The sequence below is a fragment of the Grampus griseus genome (genome assembly GCF_964374135.1).
Source record: "Grampus griseus genome assembly, chromosome: 4".
Taxonomy (NCBI): domain Eukaryota; kingdom Metazoa; phylum Chordata; class Mammalia; order Artiodactyla; family Delphinidae; genus Grampus; species Grampus griseus.
In genome coordinates, this window is record NC_138997.1 from 35,866,393 (window position 1) to 35,887,848 (window position 21,456).

The window sequence follows — 21,456 nt, forward strand, 5'->3', positions numbered from 1 at the left end:
CACAGGTTGAAGCCCTAACCCCCGATGGGACTGTATTTGGAAATAGGGTCTTTATGGAGACAACTGAGGCTAAATGAGGTCATGAGGATGGGGCTCTAATCCAATAGGATTGGTGTCCTTATAAGAAGAGGAAGAGACACCAGGAGTGTGTGCACACAAAGGAAAGACCATGTGAGGACACAGCTAGAAGAGAGCTGCCTACAAGCCAAGGAGAGAGGTCTTGCCAGAAACCAAACCTTCTAACACCTTGATTGTAGACGTCCAGCCTCCAGAACTGTGAAAAGATAAATTTTCTCTCTCTTTTTTTAAGCCACTCAGGTTGTGGTGTTTTGTTATGGCAGCCCAAGCAAACTAGAACAGACTACAAACTCAAATGCCTGCAGTAATCAGAAAAATAATATAAACCTTTGAAATGCTGGGGTTGAGGGCATAATTCTGTCTTGTGAGACCTAGAATTTACATTATAAAGAAATAGGAATCTTTGCTGCATTACTGTTTATAATAAATTTAATACTCATAATATATATTCAATTTAATAAATTATGGTATATCTATGCAAGAGAATAATAGGGAAGCATTAGAAAGTATGAGACAGAGAGGGCAGACAACAGAAGCAGGAACTACAATCCTGCAGCCTGTGGAACAAAAACCACATTTGCAGAAAGACAGACAAGATGAAAAGGCAGAGGGCTATGTACCAGATGAAGGAACAAGATAAAACCCCAGAAAAACAACTAAATGAAGTGGAGATAGGCAAACTTCCAGAAAAAGAATTCAGAATAATGATAGTGAAGATGATCCAGGACCTCGGAAAAAGAATGGAGGCAAAGATTGAGAAGATGCAAGAAATGTTTAACAAAGACCTAGAAGAATTAAAGAACAAACAAAGAGATGAACAATACAATAACTGAAATGAAAACTACACTAGAAGGAATCAATAGCAGAATAACTGAGGCAGAAGAATGGATAAGTGACCTGGAAGACAGAATGGTGGAATGCACTGCTGCAGAACAGAATAAAGAAAAAAGAATGAAAAGAAATGAAGACAGCCTAACAGACCTCTGGGACAACATTAAACACAACAACATTTGCATTATAGGTGTCCCAGAAGGAGAAGAGAGAAAGGAGTCGAGAAAATAGATTATAGTCAAAACCTCTCTAACATGGGAAAGGAAATAGCCACCCAAGTCCAGGAAGCCCAGCGAGTCCCATACAGGATAAACCCAAGGAGAAACATGCCGAGAAACATAGTAATCAGACTGGCAAAATTTAAAGGCAATTCATTGAAAGCTGCAAGGGAAAAATGACAAATAACATACAAGGGAACTCCCATAAGGTTAACAGCTGATTTCTCAACAGAAACTCTACAAGCCAGAAGGGAGTGGCATGATATACTTAAAGTGATGAAAGGGAAGAACCTACAACCAAGATTACTCTACCTGGCAAGGATCTCATTCAGATTCGATGGAGAAATCAAAAGCTTTACAGATAAGCAAAAGCTAAGAGAATTCAGCACCACCAAACTAGCTCTACAACAAATGCTAAAAGAACTTCTCTAAGTGGGAAACACAAGAGAAGAAAAGGACCTACAAAAACAAACCCAAAACAATGAAGAAAATGGTTATAGGAACATACATATCAATAATTACCTTAAATGAGAATGGATTAAATGCTCCAACCAAAAGACACAGGCTTGCTGAATGGATAAAAAAATAAGACCCATGGGCTTCCCTGGTGGCGCAGTGGTTGAGAGTCTGCCTGCCGATGCAGGGGACACAGGTTCGTGCCCCGGTGCAGGAGGATCCCACATGCCACAGAGCAGCTAGGCCCATGAGTCATGGCCGCTGAGCCTGCGCATCTGGAGCTCCGCAATGGGAGAGGCCACAACAGTGAGAGGCCTGTGTACCGCAAAAAAAAAAAAAAAAGACCCATAATATGCTATCTACAAGACACCCACTTCAGACCTAGGGACACATACAGACTGAAAGTGAGGGGATGGAAAAAGATATTCCATGCAAATGGAAATCAAAAGGAAGCTGGAGTAGCAATACTCATATCAGATAAAATAGACTTTAAAATAAAGAATGTTACAAGAGACAAGGAAGGACACTACATAATGATCAAGGGATCAATCCAAGAAGAAGATATAACAATTATAAATATATATGCACCCAACATAGGAGCGCCTCAATACATAAGGCAACTGCTAACAGCTATAAAAGAGGAAATCGACAGTAACACAATAATAGTGGGGGATGTTAACACCTCACTTACACCAATGGACAGATCAACCCAAATGAAAATAAATAAGGAAACAGAAGCTTTAAATGACATAATAGACCAGATAGATTTAATTGATATTATAGGACATTACATCCAAAACCAGCAGATTACACTTTCTTCTCAAGTGCGCATGGAACATTCTCCAGGATAGATCACATCTCGGGTCACAAATCAATCCTCAGTAAATTTAAGAAAATTGAAATCATATCAAGCATCTTTTCTGACAACAACGCTATGAGATTAGAAATGAATGTAAAAAACACAAACACATGGAGGCTAAACAATACATTACTAAATAACCAACAGATCACTGAAGAAATCAAAGAGGAAATCAAAAAATACCTAGAGACAATGGATGATGAAAACACGACGATCCAAAATCTATGGGATGCAGCAAAAGCAGTTCTAAGAGGGAAGTTTATAGCTATACAAGCCTACCTCAAGAAACAAGAAAAATCTCAAATAAACAATCTAACTCTACACCTAAAGGAACTGGAGAAAGAAGAACAAACAAAACCCAAAGTTAGCAGAAGGAAAGAAACCATAAAGATCAGAGCAGAAGTAAATGAAATAGAAACAAAGAAAACAACAGCAAAGATCAATAAAACTAAAAGCTGGTTCTCTGACAAGGTAAACAAAATTGATAAACCATTAGCCAGACTCATCAAGAAAAAGAGGGACAGGACTCAAGTCAATAAAATTAGAAATGAAAAAGGAGAAGTTACGATAGACACTGCAGATATACAAAGCCTCCTAAGAGACTACTACAAGCAACTCTATGCCAACAAAATGGACAACCTGGAAGAAATGGACAAGTTCTTAGAAAGGTATAATCTTCCAAGACTGAAACCAGAAAGAAATAGGAAATATGAACAGACCAATCACAAGTAATGAAATTGAAACTGTGATTAAAAATCTTCCAACAAACAAAAGTCCAGGACCAGATGGATTCACAGGTGAATTCTATCAAACATTTAGAGAAGAGCTAACACCCATCCTTCTCAAACTCTTCCAAAAAACTGCAGAGGAAGGAACATTCCCAAACTCATTCTATGAGGTCACCATCACCCAGATACCAAAACCAGACAAAGATACTAAAAAAAAAAGAAAATTACAGACCAATATCACTGATGAATATAGATCTAAAAATCTTCAACAAAATACTAGCAAACAGAATCCAACAACACATTAAAAGGATCATACACCATGATCAAGTGGGATTTATCCCAGGGATGCAAGGATTCTTCAATATACACTAATCAATCAATGTGATACACCACATTAACAAATTGAAGATAAAAACCATATGATCATCTCAATAGATGCAGAAAAAGCTTTTGACAAAATTGAAGACCCATTTACGATAAAAACTCTCCAGAAAGTGGGCACAGAAGGAACTACCTCAACATAATAAAGGCCATATATGACAAACCCACAGCAAACATCATTCTCAATGGTGAAAAACTGAAAGCATTTCCTCTAAGATCAGGAACAAGACAAGGATGTCCACTCTCACCACTATTTTTGAACATAGTTTTGGAAGTCCTAGCCACGGCAATCAGAGAAGAAAAAGAAATAAAAGGAATACAAATTGGAAAAGAAGAAGTAAAACTGTCACTGTTTGCAGAGGACATGATAGTATACATAAGAAAATCCTAAAGATGCCACCATAAAACTACTAGAGCTAATCAATGAATTTGGTAAAGTTGCAGGATACAAAATTAATGCACAGAAATCTCTTGCATTCCTATACACTAATGAGGAAAAATCTGAAAGAGAAATTAAGGAAACACTCCCATTTACCATTGCAACAAAAAGAATAAATACCTAGGAATAAACCTACCTAGGGAGACAAAAGACCTGTATGCAGAAAACTATAAGACACTGATGAAAGAAATTAAAGACGATACCAACAGACGGCGAAATACACCATGTACTTGGATTGGAAGACTCAATATTGTGAAAACGACTATACTACCCAAAGCAATCTACAGATTCAATGCAATCCCTATCAAACTACCACTAGCATTTTTTATGGAAGTAGAACAAAAAATCTTAAAATTTGTATGGAGACACAAAAGACCCTGAATAGCCAAAGCAGTCTTGAGGGAAAAAAACAGAGCTGGAGGAATCAGACTCCCTGACTTCAGATGATACTACAAAGCTACAGTAATCAAGACAATATGGTACTGGCACAAAAACAGAAACATAGATCAATGGAACAAGATAGAAAGCCCAGAGATAAACCCACGCACCTACGATCAACTAATCTATAACAAAGGAGTCAAGGATATACAATGGAGAAAAGACAGTCTCTTCAATAAGTGATGCTGGGAAAACTGGACAGTTACATGTAAAAGAATGAAATTAGAACACTCCTTAACACCATACACAAAAATAAACTCAAAATGGATTTGAGACCTAAATGTAAGACCAGACACTATAAAACTCTTAGAGGAAAACATAGGAAGAACCCTCTTTGACATAAATCACAGCAAGATCTTTTTGGATCCACCTCCTAGAGTAATGGAAATAAAAACAAAAATAAACAAATGGGACCTAATGAAACTTCAAAGCTTTTGTACAGCAAAGGAAACCATAAACAAGACGAAAAGACAACCCTCAGAATGGGAGAAAATATTTGCAAATGAATCAACGGACAAAGGATTAATCTCCAAAATATATAAACAGCTCATGTAGCTCAATATTGAAGAAACAAACAACCCAATCCACAAATGGGCAGAAGACCTAAATAGACATTTCTCCAAAGAAGACATACAGATGGCCAAGAAGCACATGAAAAGATGCTCAACAGCACTAATTATTAGAGCAATGAAAATCAAAACTACAGTGAGGTATCACCTCACACCAGTTAGAATGGGCATCATCAGAAAATCTACAAACAACAAATACTGGAGAGGGTGTGGAGAAAAGGGAACCCTCTTGCACTCTTGGTGGGAATGTAAATTGATACAGCCACTATGGAGAACAGTATGGAGGTTCCTTAAAAAACTAAAAATAGAATTACCATACGATCCAGCAATCTCACTACTGGGCATATACCCAGAGAAAACCATACTTCAAAAAGACACATGCACCCCAATGTTCATTGCAGCACTATTTACAATAGCCAGGTCATGGAAGCAACCTACATGCCTACTGACAAATGAATGGATAAAGAAGTTGTGGTACATATATACAATGGAATATTACTCAGCCATAAAAAGGAATGAAATTGAGTCATTTGTTGAGACGTGGATGGATCTAGAGACTGTCATAGAGAGTGAAGTAAGTCAGAAAGAGAAAAACAAATATCATATATTAATGCAGGTATGTGGAATCTAGAAAAATGGTACAGATTAACAGGTTTGCAGGGCAAAAGTTCAGACACAGATGTAGAGAACAAATGTATGGACACCAAGTGGGGAAAGCCACAGGGGGGTGGGGATGGCAGTGTGCTGAATTGGGCAACTGGGATTGACATGTATACACTGATGTGTATAAAATTGATGACTAATAAGAAGCTGCTGTATAAAAAAATAAAATTCAAAAATTAGAAAAAAAGAAACGAATAGTAAACTCTATTCGAGTTATTTGTATGGAAATATGTTAATATAAATGTTTCAGACATTACATGAAATTTCTAAAAATCTTATAGGTTCTGGCATAATGTTATAAGTCATAATTCTAGTTTACTTTAAAATATATATCTCAGAAGTAACTTAATTTGCTTGTCAACTGCATTATTATGAACTTTCATCAAATCTTAAACCGTGGTCATTTTTTAAGTCTTTTGTCATTTACAGACAGTTCTGGGTGTACTCTGATGCTTTTGCAAAAATGTTCCTATAAAAGAGTTTCATCTTCAAGGAATTCATTGAAAAGACTGTGACAAGTACAGGTTTCTGGTAACTGACTATACTGCTGAACTGAATGAATAAGCATTTTCAGAACTCTAATGGAAAACTGATGAACTCATAAAAGTGCTAACAAAAGATCAAGATGAAAAAAAATTAATTACATGGGACTGAGTGAACTGATTATAATTTTTGTGACTTTGTTTGAATAAAAAAAGTGTGATGTAAATTTATGTAAAAAGAACTTAATGTAAAACAATGCCACTCTTCTCACATATTTTCTCATTTTGGAAAATACAGATATTTTCTGTTAAAAACGTGATTTATGCTGACATGTAATAGGTTGATTATTGTTATTATAAATGAATTAATAAATATTTTTAAGTTTCAAAAAGAAAAAGAAAATATGAGACAGATTTTTACATATTAGTGGAAAGAGTGTAATGATCAATTTTAACTGAGAACCAAATTTGGAATCACGTGACAAAAAGTATATTAAATTACATGTTTTCATATGTATAATAGAAGGGTAAAACCCAATATTTTAACAATAGCTATCTCAGATGAAGATGAGGAATGGGTAAAAAAAGGAGCTTGCATTTTTTTTTTTTTTTTTTTTTGCGGTACGCGGGCCTCTCACTGTTGTGGCCTCTGCCGTTGTGGAGCACAGGCTCCAGACGCACAGGCTCCAGACGCGCAGGCTCAGTGGCCATGGCTCACGGGCCCAGCCGCTCCGTGGCATGTGGGATCTTCCCAGACCGGGGCACGAACCCGTGTCCCCTGCATTGGCAGGCGGACTCTCAACCACTGTGCCAGCAGGGAAGCCCCAGGAGCTTGCATTTTTAAATGATTCTGTTTAAAATATTTTTTTTACAATGAGGATGTAGTGTCTTCGTTATCAAAATAAAAAAAGCAACTTGAATGTAGGTTTCTGCTATAAACTTTTGTTATAATAGCTCAGTGTAAAAGAGAATCTATATTATGTTAAGCTTTTTTTTTTTTAAAGAAAAGGCATTGGATTTTGAAATGGATATTAAAGATTTTTATTTACTGTCTTAGTTAAGAGACTTCAGAACATACATTTTAAGGGGTATTTTAAATAGTATTAATAAAAATATGATTAGTATGATTTAAAATGTTCAGAAAATCTTTTTCAAAGAGCTTATTGTTATAATTATTAATATTTAGATAGTACAAAAGAACAATAACTTAAGTAAAAACACTACAGCATGATACATTGTGAGCTATTAATATTTGTGTAATCATTTTTTTAGATTAGGAAATACATACTAAAACAGATATAAGCTTCCTTGTATTTACATACATTAATTATATATAAGTATTTAATGAAAATAATCACGTGTATATGAGATTGTGTGTGGGTACATGCGTGGTAAGAATCCAGACCAGCTTAGTTTTGACAATTTTGAAGGTGTTCAATAGGAAGAATCAGAAGCCTTGTGAGGGAAATTATCCTAGAACAATGGGCAAGATCAGATTCATATAAATAGGGTGATGCCTAGTTTGAGCAGGCTTACATATTATTTATCTACTATTTCATGCTTTTTTCTTAGTCAGTTCAATGTCCCAGAAGATCTGAAGTCTTAGTCTTAAATAAGTCTATGATTACATTTTTGAAAATTAATTGTTTCTTTCTCTTCCTCCTTCTTCTTTTTTTTTTTGGCTTGGGGAAACTTGAATAGTAATTCTTTCCCTGGCATAGGATGACTCTTAAATGCAAAAAATAAAATTAATCTCAGATGATTCCAACTTTGGGGTTTTATTTTTTTTAAGATTTTAACAAACGTATATACTATATATTAAGCACTAATTCCTGTACAGCTTATTTTTACTAGTTTGCATCCAACTAGTTTAATGTATTATGAATGTCAGCTGTCTAAATCTTTTAAAACATGTCTCAACTGAAATTGCAGAGCAATCAGAGCAAAAGCCACGGAGTAAATGAAAGAATGAGATGTTTCCATGATAATTAAGACCAAGGATCCATGAGGGGCAGAAGAAAACAAGCACTCAAGGATAAAAATCAAGTTTTCTACCTAGGTTAGGTATTAACTGGAATGGGATCTTGGAATTACCAACTTTGATTTGGTGTAATAATAATGAAGATGCAAAAAAAGAAAAAAAAAAAAAGATTTTTGGGCACTATTTTCCTGAATGGAAACCTTCACCAAAAGAGGTTAAATGATTTAAAGGCAAGTTTTCTCCAAAATGAGTAAATGACATCAGTTCTAATTCTTACTGAGGTTACTAACCAGCCATCAGGATATTATCTTTAATACTTAGAAGGGAAACTGGTAGGTAGGGAGAGGTAAGGCCTCATCAGAGAATTCTAACAAGATATAGCATCACAGAGTGTTTACCTAGGTATTATCCTTACCTCCGTAAACTCTTCAGGTAAAGGTGAACCATCATAGTCTGTATCTTCTGCTCTCTCTTCACATAACTTCCCAATGGTTTTCAATGCACCTGGGAAAGAAAGAAATAGGCCAAGAGGAATTAAAATGCTCTGTAGAGGCCTTCCTGTACTCCTTCCGTGTACCAACTTACTCATTCTGGTTCATCTACCTGGAGCACAGGCATCTCGTGCTGCATTATTTTGGTTTAAAAGATTTTGAGCTTCCTCATCCACAACATCCAGCAGAGACTGGATAACTTCAGCTTCTTGAGGATCATCATAAATATCATCTTCTTGTACATCAGATTCTTGAAAAACAGTAATTTACATGGGATTTTACTTTAAAAAATATTGGTATGAGAAAGAGACAATGTGTCAAATATAATATGCCAGGTCTTTCAAATTTTAAGCATCCACTTTGAAAAACCAGCCATGACAGGAAAAGTGGTTTACACTAATGGGACCCAGGCATTTTTAGTTCTAGAGCTACTTTGGCTGTTATGACAAAAGACCACACAAATGCAACTGAATAAACCAAAATCAATCTCTGTGATACACGTTTTCAAAGGACATTAATAATTTAATGTTTATTTCCCTAACTTAATCCCAAATTGTTAATTTATAAAAGAAACTAAAGAAATTTCAACCAAAGAAGTTATGTTACAAAGATTAAGGATATAATAGGGCAGCCCAAACATCCCCAAGAAAAAAGGTCTCAGTTATTAGGTAGCCAGTGAATTGCTGCTTCAAAAAAATACAAGAAACAATTATCAAACAAAACTGCTATCTCTTCAATCATTTAAAAATCATTTTAATCTTAGAGATGAGAATGAATACTGGACATTTGTACAGTAGTGCAGCTAATATTAATTTTACGCTGTTCTTTTATTTCTCTGAACAATAATCTTTCCTTTTAAAGCTACAGGAACATGTAAGGCAAATAAGAAAGGCTGCCAACATTTCTTTATTACTTGAATTATTAGGGCATTTAGAGTAACTGGATGACTCGATTTGGGAAACTACCTTTGGATAGAATCAGGTCTGCTGATTCCTTCATCTGATAGGTAGAACATTTTCTTTCAGGGTACAAAATTTCAATTATTTCTTCCCCATTAACCTAAAGTATAAAACCAAAGCAAATCATTAGTTTTCTATTTTACTAACATCCAGGATTAGGAAGGGACTGCACACTGTCTCTCCATGTCCTTTTCCCCTTCCTTCTCGGTACAAAATCCTTTTTATATCTCCCCACATTGGATCAGTGCTTCTAGGAGATACCAGTGCAATGAAATATGGAAAGGGTATGGGACTTTCCATCATCAGATATGCCTGGAAACACTAGATTAAGCAACATTAAATCAATATTTTTATTCCAAGAATTCTCACAATGCTTACTAATAGAAATTTTGAGTTGTCAAAAGAGAAATGTATTATGTAGTACTTCCTAAATTTATTTGACTGCAGAAATCTCTTTTTAAGGCATATTCTATGGGATCTGTCTTCCATAGAACTTTTTTGAAAAGTTAAATAGACCTACTAAGAAGTTCAGGGAAATGAGAAAAAAGTCAATCTTTTAAGTATTTGTGAAGTTGTTACATGGACATAGTCTTCAGTTTAGCAATCTGATCAACTGTTGGCTATAAAGATTTTCAAATCTAGTCTAAACCTCATCTCAATTTAAGGAAAATAGCAATGGATTCATAACTATAAGGTACTAATTAAATGGAAGGTAACTTTTAAATTCAATGGTTAATTGTGAAGCACTTCATGGCACGTAGCCTATTAAAAGAAAGATGATTAGGGCAAAATGCAATATTAAATGATTAGAATAAATTAAAATAATTTTATACAAATAAAGCGTGGTTTGATTTAAAGATTTTACTTTTTTTATTAAGATAAAAGGTAGACCTAGAGTCTGTCATACAGAGTGAAGTCAGAAAGAGAAAAACAAATACCGTATGCCAACACATATATATGGAATCTAAAAAACAACAAAAGAAAAGGTCATGAAGAACCTAGGGGCAAGACGGGAATAAAGATGCAGACCTAATAGATAATGGACTTGAGGATACAGGGAGGGGGAAGGGTAAGATGGGACAAAGTGAGAGAGTGGCATGGACATATATACACTACCAAACGTAAAATAGATAGCTAGTGGGAAGCAGCCGCATAGGACAAGGAGATCAACTTGGTGCTTTGTGACCACCTAGAGGGGTGGGATAAGGAGGGTGGGAGGGAGGGAGATGCAAGAGGGAAGAGATATAGGGATATATGTATATGTATAACTGATTCACTTTGTTATAAAGCAGAAACTAACACACCATTGTAAAGCAGTTATACTCTAATAAAGATGTTAAGAATAAAAAAGATAAAAGGTAGAGATAGTAGATGCAATGAAATTATCTCTTCATAAATAATGGTTACATAATGTCAAAAAATTTCACTGGATTGTAAAATTCCACTCTTCATGAGAAATTCATAGTACAGACATTAGTATTCAAGGACAGAATATCATTTAGGAGACTTCCTGGAAGATTTTAACTCCAACAAAAAATGTTTACAATCACGAATAACAAAAGTTCTAATTCCAGAAATCTTGTTGAGCTGATAAGATTTTCAGATTACTAGGAGGGAAATGCCTCAGCTCTGGATTTTACGTGGAAAGATATTTGAGTAGTGAGGTTGAGAATAGATTGCATGAGATACGTGTGAGATAAAACAGTTCCATGAAATGAAGATCCAGCTGGAAGCTGTGTATATTACATGCCAGAAAGTAAAAAGAAATGTTAGCCAAACAAATGGGTATAAATGTAGCCTTAAATAAAGAGCTTGAAAGTGGAATTTAGTTACGTATTAAAATATTTTTGTTAAAACACCTCCAGATTTCCCTGTGATAATCTTAAATGATTTAGGTTCTTTCATTTTATTATGTAGTAAAGCATTTTCTATGTCTTTAAAAAAGCAAGTAAGCCTATTTCTTTTGCCACTACAGTTTTGCCTCACTAGTAGCAGAGATCTGTCATTTGAGAGTCACTGCTGGTCAATGTTAACCCACTCTTAATTACATTTTTCTCTTCTGGGTATCTAAGAGACAACCAAAAGAACTGTGCATATTAATAAAAAATCCCAGCACTAAAGCTATCTATATAAGTAATCAGCCTATTTAAGAGCTGAATGTGTGCCCGATGATGTAGGGTTACTTGTGTGGGGGCTTTTCATTGTGTGTTACTTAGTAAGTCCTATTAGTTCACTAAGTACATGTATCTAAAAATCAATACATGTGTCTAAAAAAGGCAAATATTTAAATATGAAATCAGTTTGGTTCAAAATACAAACAAGCTACTTATTTAGATAAGGAAGTAGGACACAAAGAAGGTGGCTTTTCACTTACCTTGGAGAATGAGTTATTAGGTGTGAGTGCCGGTTTGCCACAAGGCTCCACAATGTGATGACCTGAAGGAAGAACAGAAAGAAAAGGATGAGCCACTCAGAACCACATTAGGGACAACAAAATAGTGAAAGAAAACCCATATTTCTGCGCATGTTCTTATTTTTATTAATACACTAAGAGAGGTCATATCACAAAGTGATTAAAATCAACTAAATGGAATCAAATATTAGAGAAGGGTTTATTCCAAGGACAAAGCCAATTTCTTAAAAGAAAATAGTTTGCATAAAAGCTCAGTTTGGGCTAAATGTTTCTAGTGTGAGACACTAAATATAGATTTTCCCAACTAAATGGAAGAGACATTACAGATGCTGAACTATATAGTCACTGGAAAGATAGTAGGTCCTTTATCTCATTTCACAAAGACTATCAATTTAACACAGAAAAATAAGTATGGATACAACTGGAAAGGACTTTTAGTATATTTATAAACCAAATGTGGATTTTAACTCTTAGATATCAGCACAAAAATTCAATACATATATTAAAAATGATATTGTTTCCCCTACAGTTAAAAATTAGATTCATTATTTCCAGGAGATACCTTATTAAACTACCAGGAAAAATAATTAAAAAGTATACCAAAAATGAACCACTGGTTCAAAAGAATCATACTGGAGTAGTATAAAGCACAATAGTTTGTTATTTGTAATCTCTCCCATCTGTTCCCCCTGTTCCTCTCTCCCCCTCTGTCCCCAGGCAACCACTAATCTCCTTTGTCACTATAGATTAATTTGCACTTTTGTACAATCTTGTATAAATTGAATAATACAATATGGATTCTTTTTTTGTCTGGTTTCTTTCATTCAGCATACCTATTTTATTTTAATTATGTTGTTGCATGTATCAACAATCTATTCATTTTTATTGCTGAGTAGTATTCTGTTGCTTGGATATATTACAAATGGTTATTCATTCAACAGATTTTAGACATTTGAGTGGTTTCAGATTTTGGTTATTACAAAGAAAGCTGCTAAAAAATTCCTGTACAAGTTTTTGTGTATGAATATATGCTTTGTTTTCTCTTTAGTAAACAAACAGGAGTGGAATGGCTGGATCATATGGTGGGCATATGTTTAAATTTTTAAGAAACTGTCAAACTGCTTTCCAAAATGGTTGTACCATTTTACATTTTCATCACTACAAGAGAGTTCCTATTACTGATACTATGTGATTTTCAGAATTCATAAAGAAATTAGGCCTGAGAATCCCATAAAGACAGATTACTAGGCAGTTTCTACAAGGGGGCAGGGCACAGCTACCCTCCTCTGCCTTGAAAGTTACAAACAGGAGTGTTCTCAGAGGTCACTAGAAAAATGCTCTCCTGACTGTTCTGTGAAGTAGTTTGACTCTAATGTGAACCAGAACTATTAGAAAGCAGCAAGAAGGACCCCTAAGGCATTCAGGTAACAACAGAGAACAAAGATAATCAAACTACAACTGCAATTGGCAGATTTCTTTTAGCTATTTTGGTATTTAGATACTACTGCCTGATAACCTAAAAGTTTAGTTATATAAGAAGTACTAAGAAGTACTGGATTTACATTTCAAATACTCTTTAAGTTCAACCACATTCCCCTGTACCTAACATTCTTATATGAATACTATCAATAAAAGCTGCATTTACTGAGCCTGATTATGTGAATGAGAGCATGGAGTCAGACATCCTAGGTTTAAATTCTGGCTTGACTATTTATTAACCCTGTAGCTTGGGCAAGTTATCAAACTTTTCTGTGCCTTGGTTTCCCCTTCTATAAAAGGAGGATAATAGTAATACTAGTCTCACAGGGTTGCTGTGAGGATTTGAGCATCTAGAAGAATGCTTAGTCCAGAAAAAGCATTAAATTAATGTTTGCTGCCACAACTATTAAGATTACAATTTCTATTACTATGCTAGAATATAAGACAGATACTTTGTTTACTCATTGCTATATTCACAATGCCCAGTACACTGCCTGGCATAGAGAAGAAATTTAGTAACTGTCTGAATAAATTATTATGTGACAATCATTGTGGCAAGTATATTATTGTATTTATGTCTCATTATAACCTTAACAGATAGATACTATTAATGTTCTTATTTTACTGGTAGAAAATAGAGGCTTAGATACAGATCAAGTAACTTGCTAAGGTTACACAGGACTTGTAAACTCAGTTCTATCTGGCTTTAAATGCCATGCTGCTCTACTCTTTCCTATTATGCACAGAATATTAGAGATGCTTTTATTTAAGTGTAATATTTTCACTCAGATCCTGCAAAACAGTCTGGAAGGGCAATAAAAACATTTTGGTGATAGTATCCAAACTTGCTTTTGGGGAAAAAAATAGTTACCTCTCTATAACTACTTGCTGTCATAAAATGACTATATCCTTACCATTGGCTTTGGCTGACTTTGGAGCTGAAACAGCAGACATCTTAGAACTGGGAACCACTGGATGACCATTTCTGTGTTGTTTACAAAAAACAAAACAAAACAAAACGCAATTGCAAATTATTTAAGATGTTTGTTTAAATATCCTTCAAGCCATCTGTTAACTATTTAGCCTCAGGAGCTTTATTTTAGATGGGCTTCAGGGGGTCTAGGTACTTCCTGAAGCTGCAGACAAAATTTTATCAGGGATCATCTATACATGGTTGAGGGAGACATTCTTGACTGAAAAAAGATTAAGAATCACTTCTTTACATAATCTTTCTTGGGTTTCAGTTCAATACATCACCATATTTCCCCTCTCATTTAAAACACTGGTAATATTCATGATCTAATAACTTAGTTCACTGTCACTCAAGTGATAGTTCAAAGATAACCACACTCAAAAGTCACAGATCACTAAGTTTTGCCTATCTAAAGCCCCTGATACGTGTTTTTCTTTGGAATTACTTTAAGTGAAAATCTAGACAAAATACATATATTCAAAGCATTATAAGAATAGTACAACCCAACATGAAAAACAGTCAAGAGACAGCACCTTGGAAGAGTATTAGAATGTGATTTTATTGTAGCTAATACTTGAAAGAAAAGGGAGGTTGCCTAAGGTATACAGTGTTGGGAGAGGCAATCAGCCATGGGTCCTAAGCAACCCTGTATGTTCTTGCTGGGTACCTCAGAAATGCAAAGGCTCTAACCACTTTTTATCTGGGCCAATTCTCAAGGCTATGTTCATGGTGAGCAAGCTTGAGGAATTATGTAATCTCTCTACCCAAACAAAATGCAAGCTTTCTTACAGGCTGCTATAAAGTGGTGGGTTCCCTGGCTCTTCTTACAGTACTCTTCTCCTGTACTATAACCCACTGCATGTACAGAAACCCACTAGGCCCACATATGTCATCTCCATGGGACTTGGAGGACATGGGAACCGACACCAATACCATGCTCATGCTGCTTGCTGTGCCTTTAGTAATAAGGTCTTTTGTTTCTGATACAGGAGTTTCATATCTTCTACCAGCATTCATAAAACAATAACTGGCTAGTTTATTAGTTTGCAAATAGGGTAAAATTACAGACACTTTACAGCTCTTGACAAATAATTACCACAAGTATACAACCCTCCATTACTGTTACCCTGTAGACTTTATTATTTCTTTAATTTTTAAATAAATTTATTTATTTTATTTTTGGCTGCATTAGGTCTTTGTTGCTGCGCGCGGGGGCTACTCTTCCTTGCGGTGCGCGGGCTTCTCATTGCGGTAGTTTCTCTCGTTGCGGAGCACGGGCTCTAGGCACGCAGCCTTCGGTAGTTGTGGCACATGGGCTCAGCAGTTGTGGCCTGCGGGCTCTAGAGCACAGGCTCAGTAGTTGTGGCTAGTGGGCTCAGTTGCTCCACGGCATGTGGGACCTTCCCAGACCAGGGCTCGAACCCGTGTCCCCTGCGTTGGCAGGCAGATTCTTAACTGCTGTGCCACCAGGAAAGCCCCCCTGTGGACTTAAAAGAGGGCAGAAATAAAACAACAGAGGAGAGAGAGCTGGAAGAAGAATGAAGGGTAAGGTAACTATGACTGCTACTACTGTATCTACTGTATCTACAGCTACTACTGTACTGTAGTGACTTCAGCAAAGATAAAAGTAGAAAGAGAAAAGAAACTGATTTTAGACCTAGGGTAAGGGCTGCTCTAGTGATTTGGAGGCAAAAAATTCATCTAGATCTATGGTTAGCAGAAATGTTTTCATAAAAACATTTTCCAGGTTGTTTGAACACTCTCCTCCTCCACTAATTAACATTCAGGTACACCTATGAAAATAACTGTATGCCAATCTAATTTTTATAAATATTGAAGAAAACCGGTCAGGGGTTATGTTCAAGGGAAAAAGTATACAATCTAACTTAAAGGTTCAGAAGGAAAAATGGGTTTATGATCAAATGATTTAATTAACAGTTTCTATATTTTGGAAGACATACTATATGAAACTCACCATGTATCGCAGATACAAATGTGAAGTTTTCTCTTATGTAACATAAGACCGTAATCTAGAAAGCCCGGGTTCATGTACATGTGGCAGGTGGAGTAATGGCCCCCCAAAGATGTCTGCATTATAATCCCCAGAACCTTTGAATATGTTATCTTGCATGGCAAAAGGAATTTTGCAGATGTGAGTAAATTAAGGATCTAGAGGTGAGGAGATTATTCTGGATTATCTGGCTGGGCCCAATGTAATCACAGGGGTCCTTATAAGTTAAACAGAGAGGTAGGAATGTCAGAGTCAGAAAGATGTGACGACCAAAGCAGGGAGTGCTGTGATTGCTGGCTTTAAAGATGGCAAAGGGCTATGAACCAAGGAATATGGGCAATGTCTAGAAGTTGGAAAAGCAAGGAAATGGATTTTCTCCTGGAGCCTATGGAAGGGAGCTTGCCAACACCTTGATTTTAGGACAAAGAATTTGTAGTAATTTAATAGTAGTAAGAAACTAATACATAGGGACTTCCCTGGTGGTCCAGTGGTAAAGAATCCACCTTCCAGTGCAGGTGACACGGGTTCAATCACTGGTTGGGGAACTAAGATCCCACATGCCGCGGAGCAACTAAGCCCCTGTGCCACAACTACCGAGCTCGCACACCTCAGCTAGAGAGCCCACCTGCTGCAAACTACAGAGCCCACACACCCTGGAGCCTGCACCATAACTAGAGAAGAGAAAACCCGCATGCCACAACTAGAGAAGCCTGGGCGCCGCAACAAAGAGCCCATGCACCGCAATGAGCACCTCAACGAGTGCTGCAACAAAAGGTCCCACATGCCGCAATGAAGACCCAATGCAGCCAAATAAATAAAAACATTAAAAAAAGAGAAACTAATACATATTTTTTTTCAATTTATTTCCATTAAGTGAAAGAAAAGTTGCTATTAGCATTTTTTATAACGTGAAATTGTCATGAGGTATAGTGAATGTGATGGTCTATGCCCCATTGGTTGTAGACATGACTTTCAGGTAGGACTGACCATGTCCCAGCTCTGGGAATCGGCCAGGACTGGCCTGGGCCAGTCAATACATTCTTATCCCTTTTCCTCATCAGGGCTGGTCTTAATTTAGGTCTAAGGCAATCAGCGCACAGTCCTTGCTTTACTACAGTGATTGCTGAGACCTGTTTGAGGATTGCTCTGGATAGTGTGGGATGCAGGTGCGAGGCATGAAAACTGGCACCGACATTTGACTACTATGAAGGAAGCACATAAATTACTAACCCCCATTCACTTAGTCTGTGAATTACTAATTCAGGAATATCTTTAAGAAAACCTAGTATCTTTTAATGGCCTGAAATGGATGTGCACACACAAACAAAATCCGTGAATAACTGTAGAGTACCTTGTTGCTTTCAGCACCACTGAAGGCAGTGACATGTCTAATGCTCTCCTAGCTTCTTCCAAAGTCATTCCTTGTGTGCTGACTCCGTTCACATAGTGGATGATGTCTAAGAGCTGGAGATTACCCTCAGTGGCTGCAACTGACCTTGGATTGATATCACTAACATATACCACTTGATGAAGGCTGTCGTGACCTCCAGATAAGGAAAAACCTTTAGGGAACAGAAAAATATTTGTTTCCTTAGTCTTAACAGTACTTACTCTTAATCTAGCCAAGAAAAATCACACTGGACAAAGCTTGAATTTGCATTACCCAGCTCCTCTTTGTTGCATGTAAATGTAATGTCAGGTAGCAAATCAGGCAGCATTAGCATCCTGGGTAATTCTAGAACTCGGCCAAGAACTAATCTGACTGTCTTGGGTGCAGCTCGGAGTAGATTCACTGCATCTGTGTGAGTCATTTTTGTAACATCTGTATCATTAACCTATAAAAATGAGAATGGGGCAAAGTAGGATTACAATTACTGGAACACATAAGTTGCCAACAAAATACAGTAATTTCCCTAACTTTTTATATAATTTATTTTAGCCAGTAGGAGATTCACAATAAAGAACGGTCTCTAGTTTATTGGTAATCCCCTCTACTGTGGAAATCATGAACACAATGACCAAGTAATTATAAATGAAATAATAATGTAAAATACCTAACAAATGTCATTACTTTGCTAATACAGAAAATTTATTCTTATAGCAATTTAAGAAACTTTCTCTTCCTGAGACCCAAGATAGCTTGTTTAATGCCTTAACTGAGATTAAGCATTTTCCAAATTATTACTATATAAAGGCCTTTACTTTTAAGAGGTGGAGAAGGAAAACATAAACCAAGCAGTGAAATAGAGTACTATATTAACTCAACCTTCTTGCTTTTCCTTCTTCGGTCCTGGATTGATCTCTGGTCACATTTGCACAGAGTCTGTTTAAATGTCTCACCTTTATGAGCCGGTCCCCAGGTCTTAGCCTTCCATCACTTTTGGCTGGATCCTGAATGACATCATGAACATAACAACCAATACTCTGATTGCCTTTGGTTACTGTAAAACCCAGGCTTCCTTTTTCTGACTTAATTAGGGTAATGTGGAGTTCTATCATCTCCTAAGGGAAGAAAACAGTGATTCTTTTAGGTTGTCTATTTTGCTGTAAAGGCAAAGAGAAAGACAAATATTTCCATTGATTAACACAGGAGGACACTACACCTTAAAAGGTTACTTAACTTGCCCAAGTGAAGAAGCCAGGTATGTCCAATTCTAGAAAATGCCTCCCTGCCCATGTAAGAGTTGAGTTTAAATTCAACATTATGTGCTTGTCTAGATAGCTGAGACAGAACTTACTCATGCTTCAATTCTTGTATTTTCAGAACAAACAGTGACAAACACCCATGCCAAGAGCAACAAAAGAAAGTTTTTTTGGGGGTAAATACATGAAGTCTGGGTGACTAAATATCACAACTTGCGGTATTTAGTTGTATAATTTTTTTTTTTTAGATTTCAATTGAGATAAGGTTGCTTACAGCTTACCGGCATGATGACAGACTTCTAAGGAAATTGTTCAAAGATTATTTTCACTCTGTTGCTGAGAATGAAGTTGAAGATGTAGATGCTACACACACACACACACACACATGCAATTATAGGAAAATGAAGTACCTGGAAAGATTAACTCCAAAATGTTTATGGTTTTTGAGTGGTGAGATTATAGGTGGTTTTAATTTTTGTTTTCTAATTTTCCTATAATAAATATTTATTACTTAGGTAACAAAAATAAAAACAGTATTGAAAAAGGGTGATTTCGAATCAGTGTTAAGCATATTATTCTTGGAAATTTGGCTGGCTTCCAAACTGAATTTGTAGCTTTAGAAGTTCTAGGGCTATTAGTAAAGAAAAGGATTCCATTTATAGGCACCCATAAAACAGTGTGGAGGAGAATAAAATTACATTCAAACTTGATTAAAAATTAAACAGGTAACTCATCAGAATTTGGGAAATAACAGGTACTGTGCTAGGTGCTCTACATATGTTATTTCATTTAATCCTCACCACAATACTATGAGGTTACTAGTCTCATTTTAGAGCTAAAACTACTAAGACTCAGAGGATTAAGTAATTTGTCCATAGGCACCTGCCAAACTACAGCAAGTCAGTGGTAGAGTCAGGATTTATACTCAGGTCTTTTTGCCTTTTTCCCTAATTCTCAGCAGAGAAACATACCAGCCAGATATGTTATCTATTTACTGAACATAGATATGAGGCTAATCTAAAACACAGCCTTTTCCCTAAAGGGAAACTGTGGAGGACTACATTTTACTTGAGAAAATATGGAATTTTCTTCATACAAAGGAAATAACTCACCAGTTCAAAGTCTTCAAGGTGGTTTTCCAAGTCATTTTTCAAAGACGTCAAGCTTTCCTGTCTAGTTGGCTCAGAAGTGTGACATTTATGACATTTATCCATTGCATTAGTGGAAGCAGATTCTGACTGAGATTGACAACTCTGCCCAGGAGTTACAGCGGGTGGTCGAGGGGAAGGATTACTACAGAGACAAAGTAAGACTATTTTCAAACACATTGCAATGTCAATATAGTAAGTTTGTGCCACAAACAGAAAATGCTCAACAAATATTTATGTTTGCTTTTTATTGAGATCCTAAGCTACTTTTTGTCTGATTCTGGACTATGAATTTATTTCACATCTGTTCTATGCCAACATTACTGATTCTTATTCTCTGTCTACCTCTTTAAGCTGCAAAAATCAGTATGAAAAATTAAATAGGTATACTTTTTTTGTTGTTGTTTTTTGCGGTATGTGGGCCTCTCACTGTTGTGGCCTCTCCCCTTAACGGAGCACAGGCTCTGGACGCGCAGGCTCAGCGGCCATGGCTCACGGGCCCAGTTGCTCCGCGGCATGTGGGATCTTCCCAGACCGGGGCACAAACCCGTGTCCCCTGCATTGGCAGGCGGACTCTCAAACACTGCGCCACCAGGGAAGCCCTAAATAGGTATACTTTTGACTCCTAGTTGTTAATTCAAGGCTGAAGCTAATGTTATCAGAAGCCTAATGTGTGTTTCAACATAAGAAAAAGGAAGAAATAAGAAAAGAGTAAGTCTTATTCTTGTAGTTATTTTGGATGACACAATAGGAAAAAAACAAAAAAAAAAACTTGAACATATACATAGTTGGACCTGAATATACCCAAAGTTGTAGCTAAACCATAAAATGTCTGAATGACTCTCATAGGTATAGATGTAGTCTTTCCCTTTGTATTCCTCTATGCTTTCGATCATTTCTTCTGTCCCCCTCTTCAGTACTCTTTTATGTCCTACCTTTTGCAAACTCTCTACCCACTTCCTCCCTACCGCTTCCCTTTATATGTCTACTCCTTATTCTTCTATCCCATCACTATCAGAATAAGTCTCTTCTCCTTCTGGTAAATAATATGAATGATGGTGAAATACAAAAAACTTTCTTAATTACTAGTTAATATGCTCAAAAGAGCAGCAAGGCTCAGGTCAAATGGGTAGAGAGTGTGCTAACTAAAACTGTCAGACGCAATAGCTAGATATCCAATAGAGTCACCTTCTGCCTAACGATTGTGAGGTTCACA

The 21,456-nt window shown here is 36.4% G+C and overlaps 1 protein-coding gene across 1 annotated transcript in view; it reads right to left on the bottom strand.

The window, feature by feature from the left end:
• Positions 1–21,456, bottom strand: part of PTPN13 (protein tyrosine phosphatase non-receptor type 13) — a gene marked incomplete at its 5' end in the record, with an annotated part of 177,088 nt that overhangs the window by 22,728 nt on the left and 132,904 nt on the right. Inside the window, 9 exons of the mRNA XM_082653757.1 lie at positions 8,539–8,627; positions 8,727–8,864; positions 9,580–9,673; positions 11,948–12,009; positions 14,380–14,450; positions 17,801–18,011; positions 18,113–18,284; positions 18,790–18,951; positions 20,205–20,385. Coding sequence (XP_082509883.1) covers positions 8,539–8,627; positions 8,727–8,864; positions 9,580–9,673; positions 11,948–12,009; positions 14,380–14,450; positions 17,801–18,011; positions 18,113–18,284; positions 18,790–18,951; positions 20,205–20,385 — 1,180 coding nt within the window. The remainder of the gene's footprint in view (positions 1–8,538; positions 8,628–8,726; positions 8,865–9,579; positions 9,674–11,947; positions 12,010–14,379; positions 14,451–17,800; positions 18,012–18,112; positions 18,285–18,789; positions 18,952–20,204; positions 20,386–21,456) is intronic.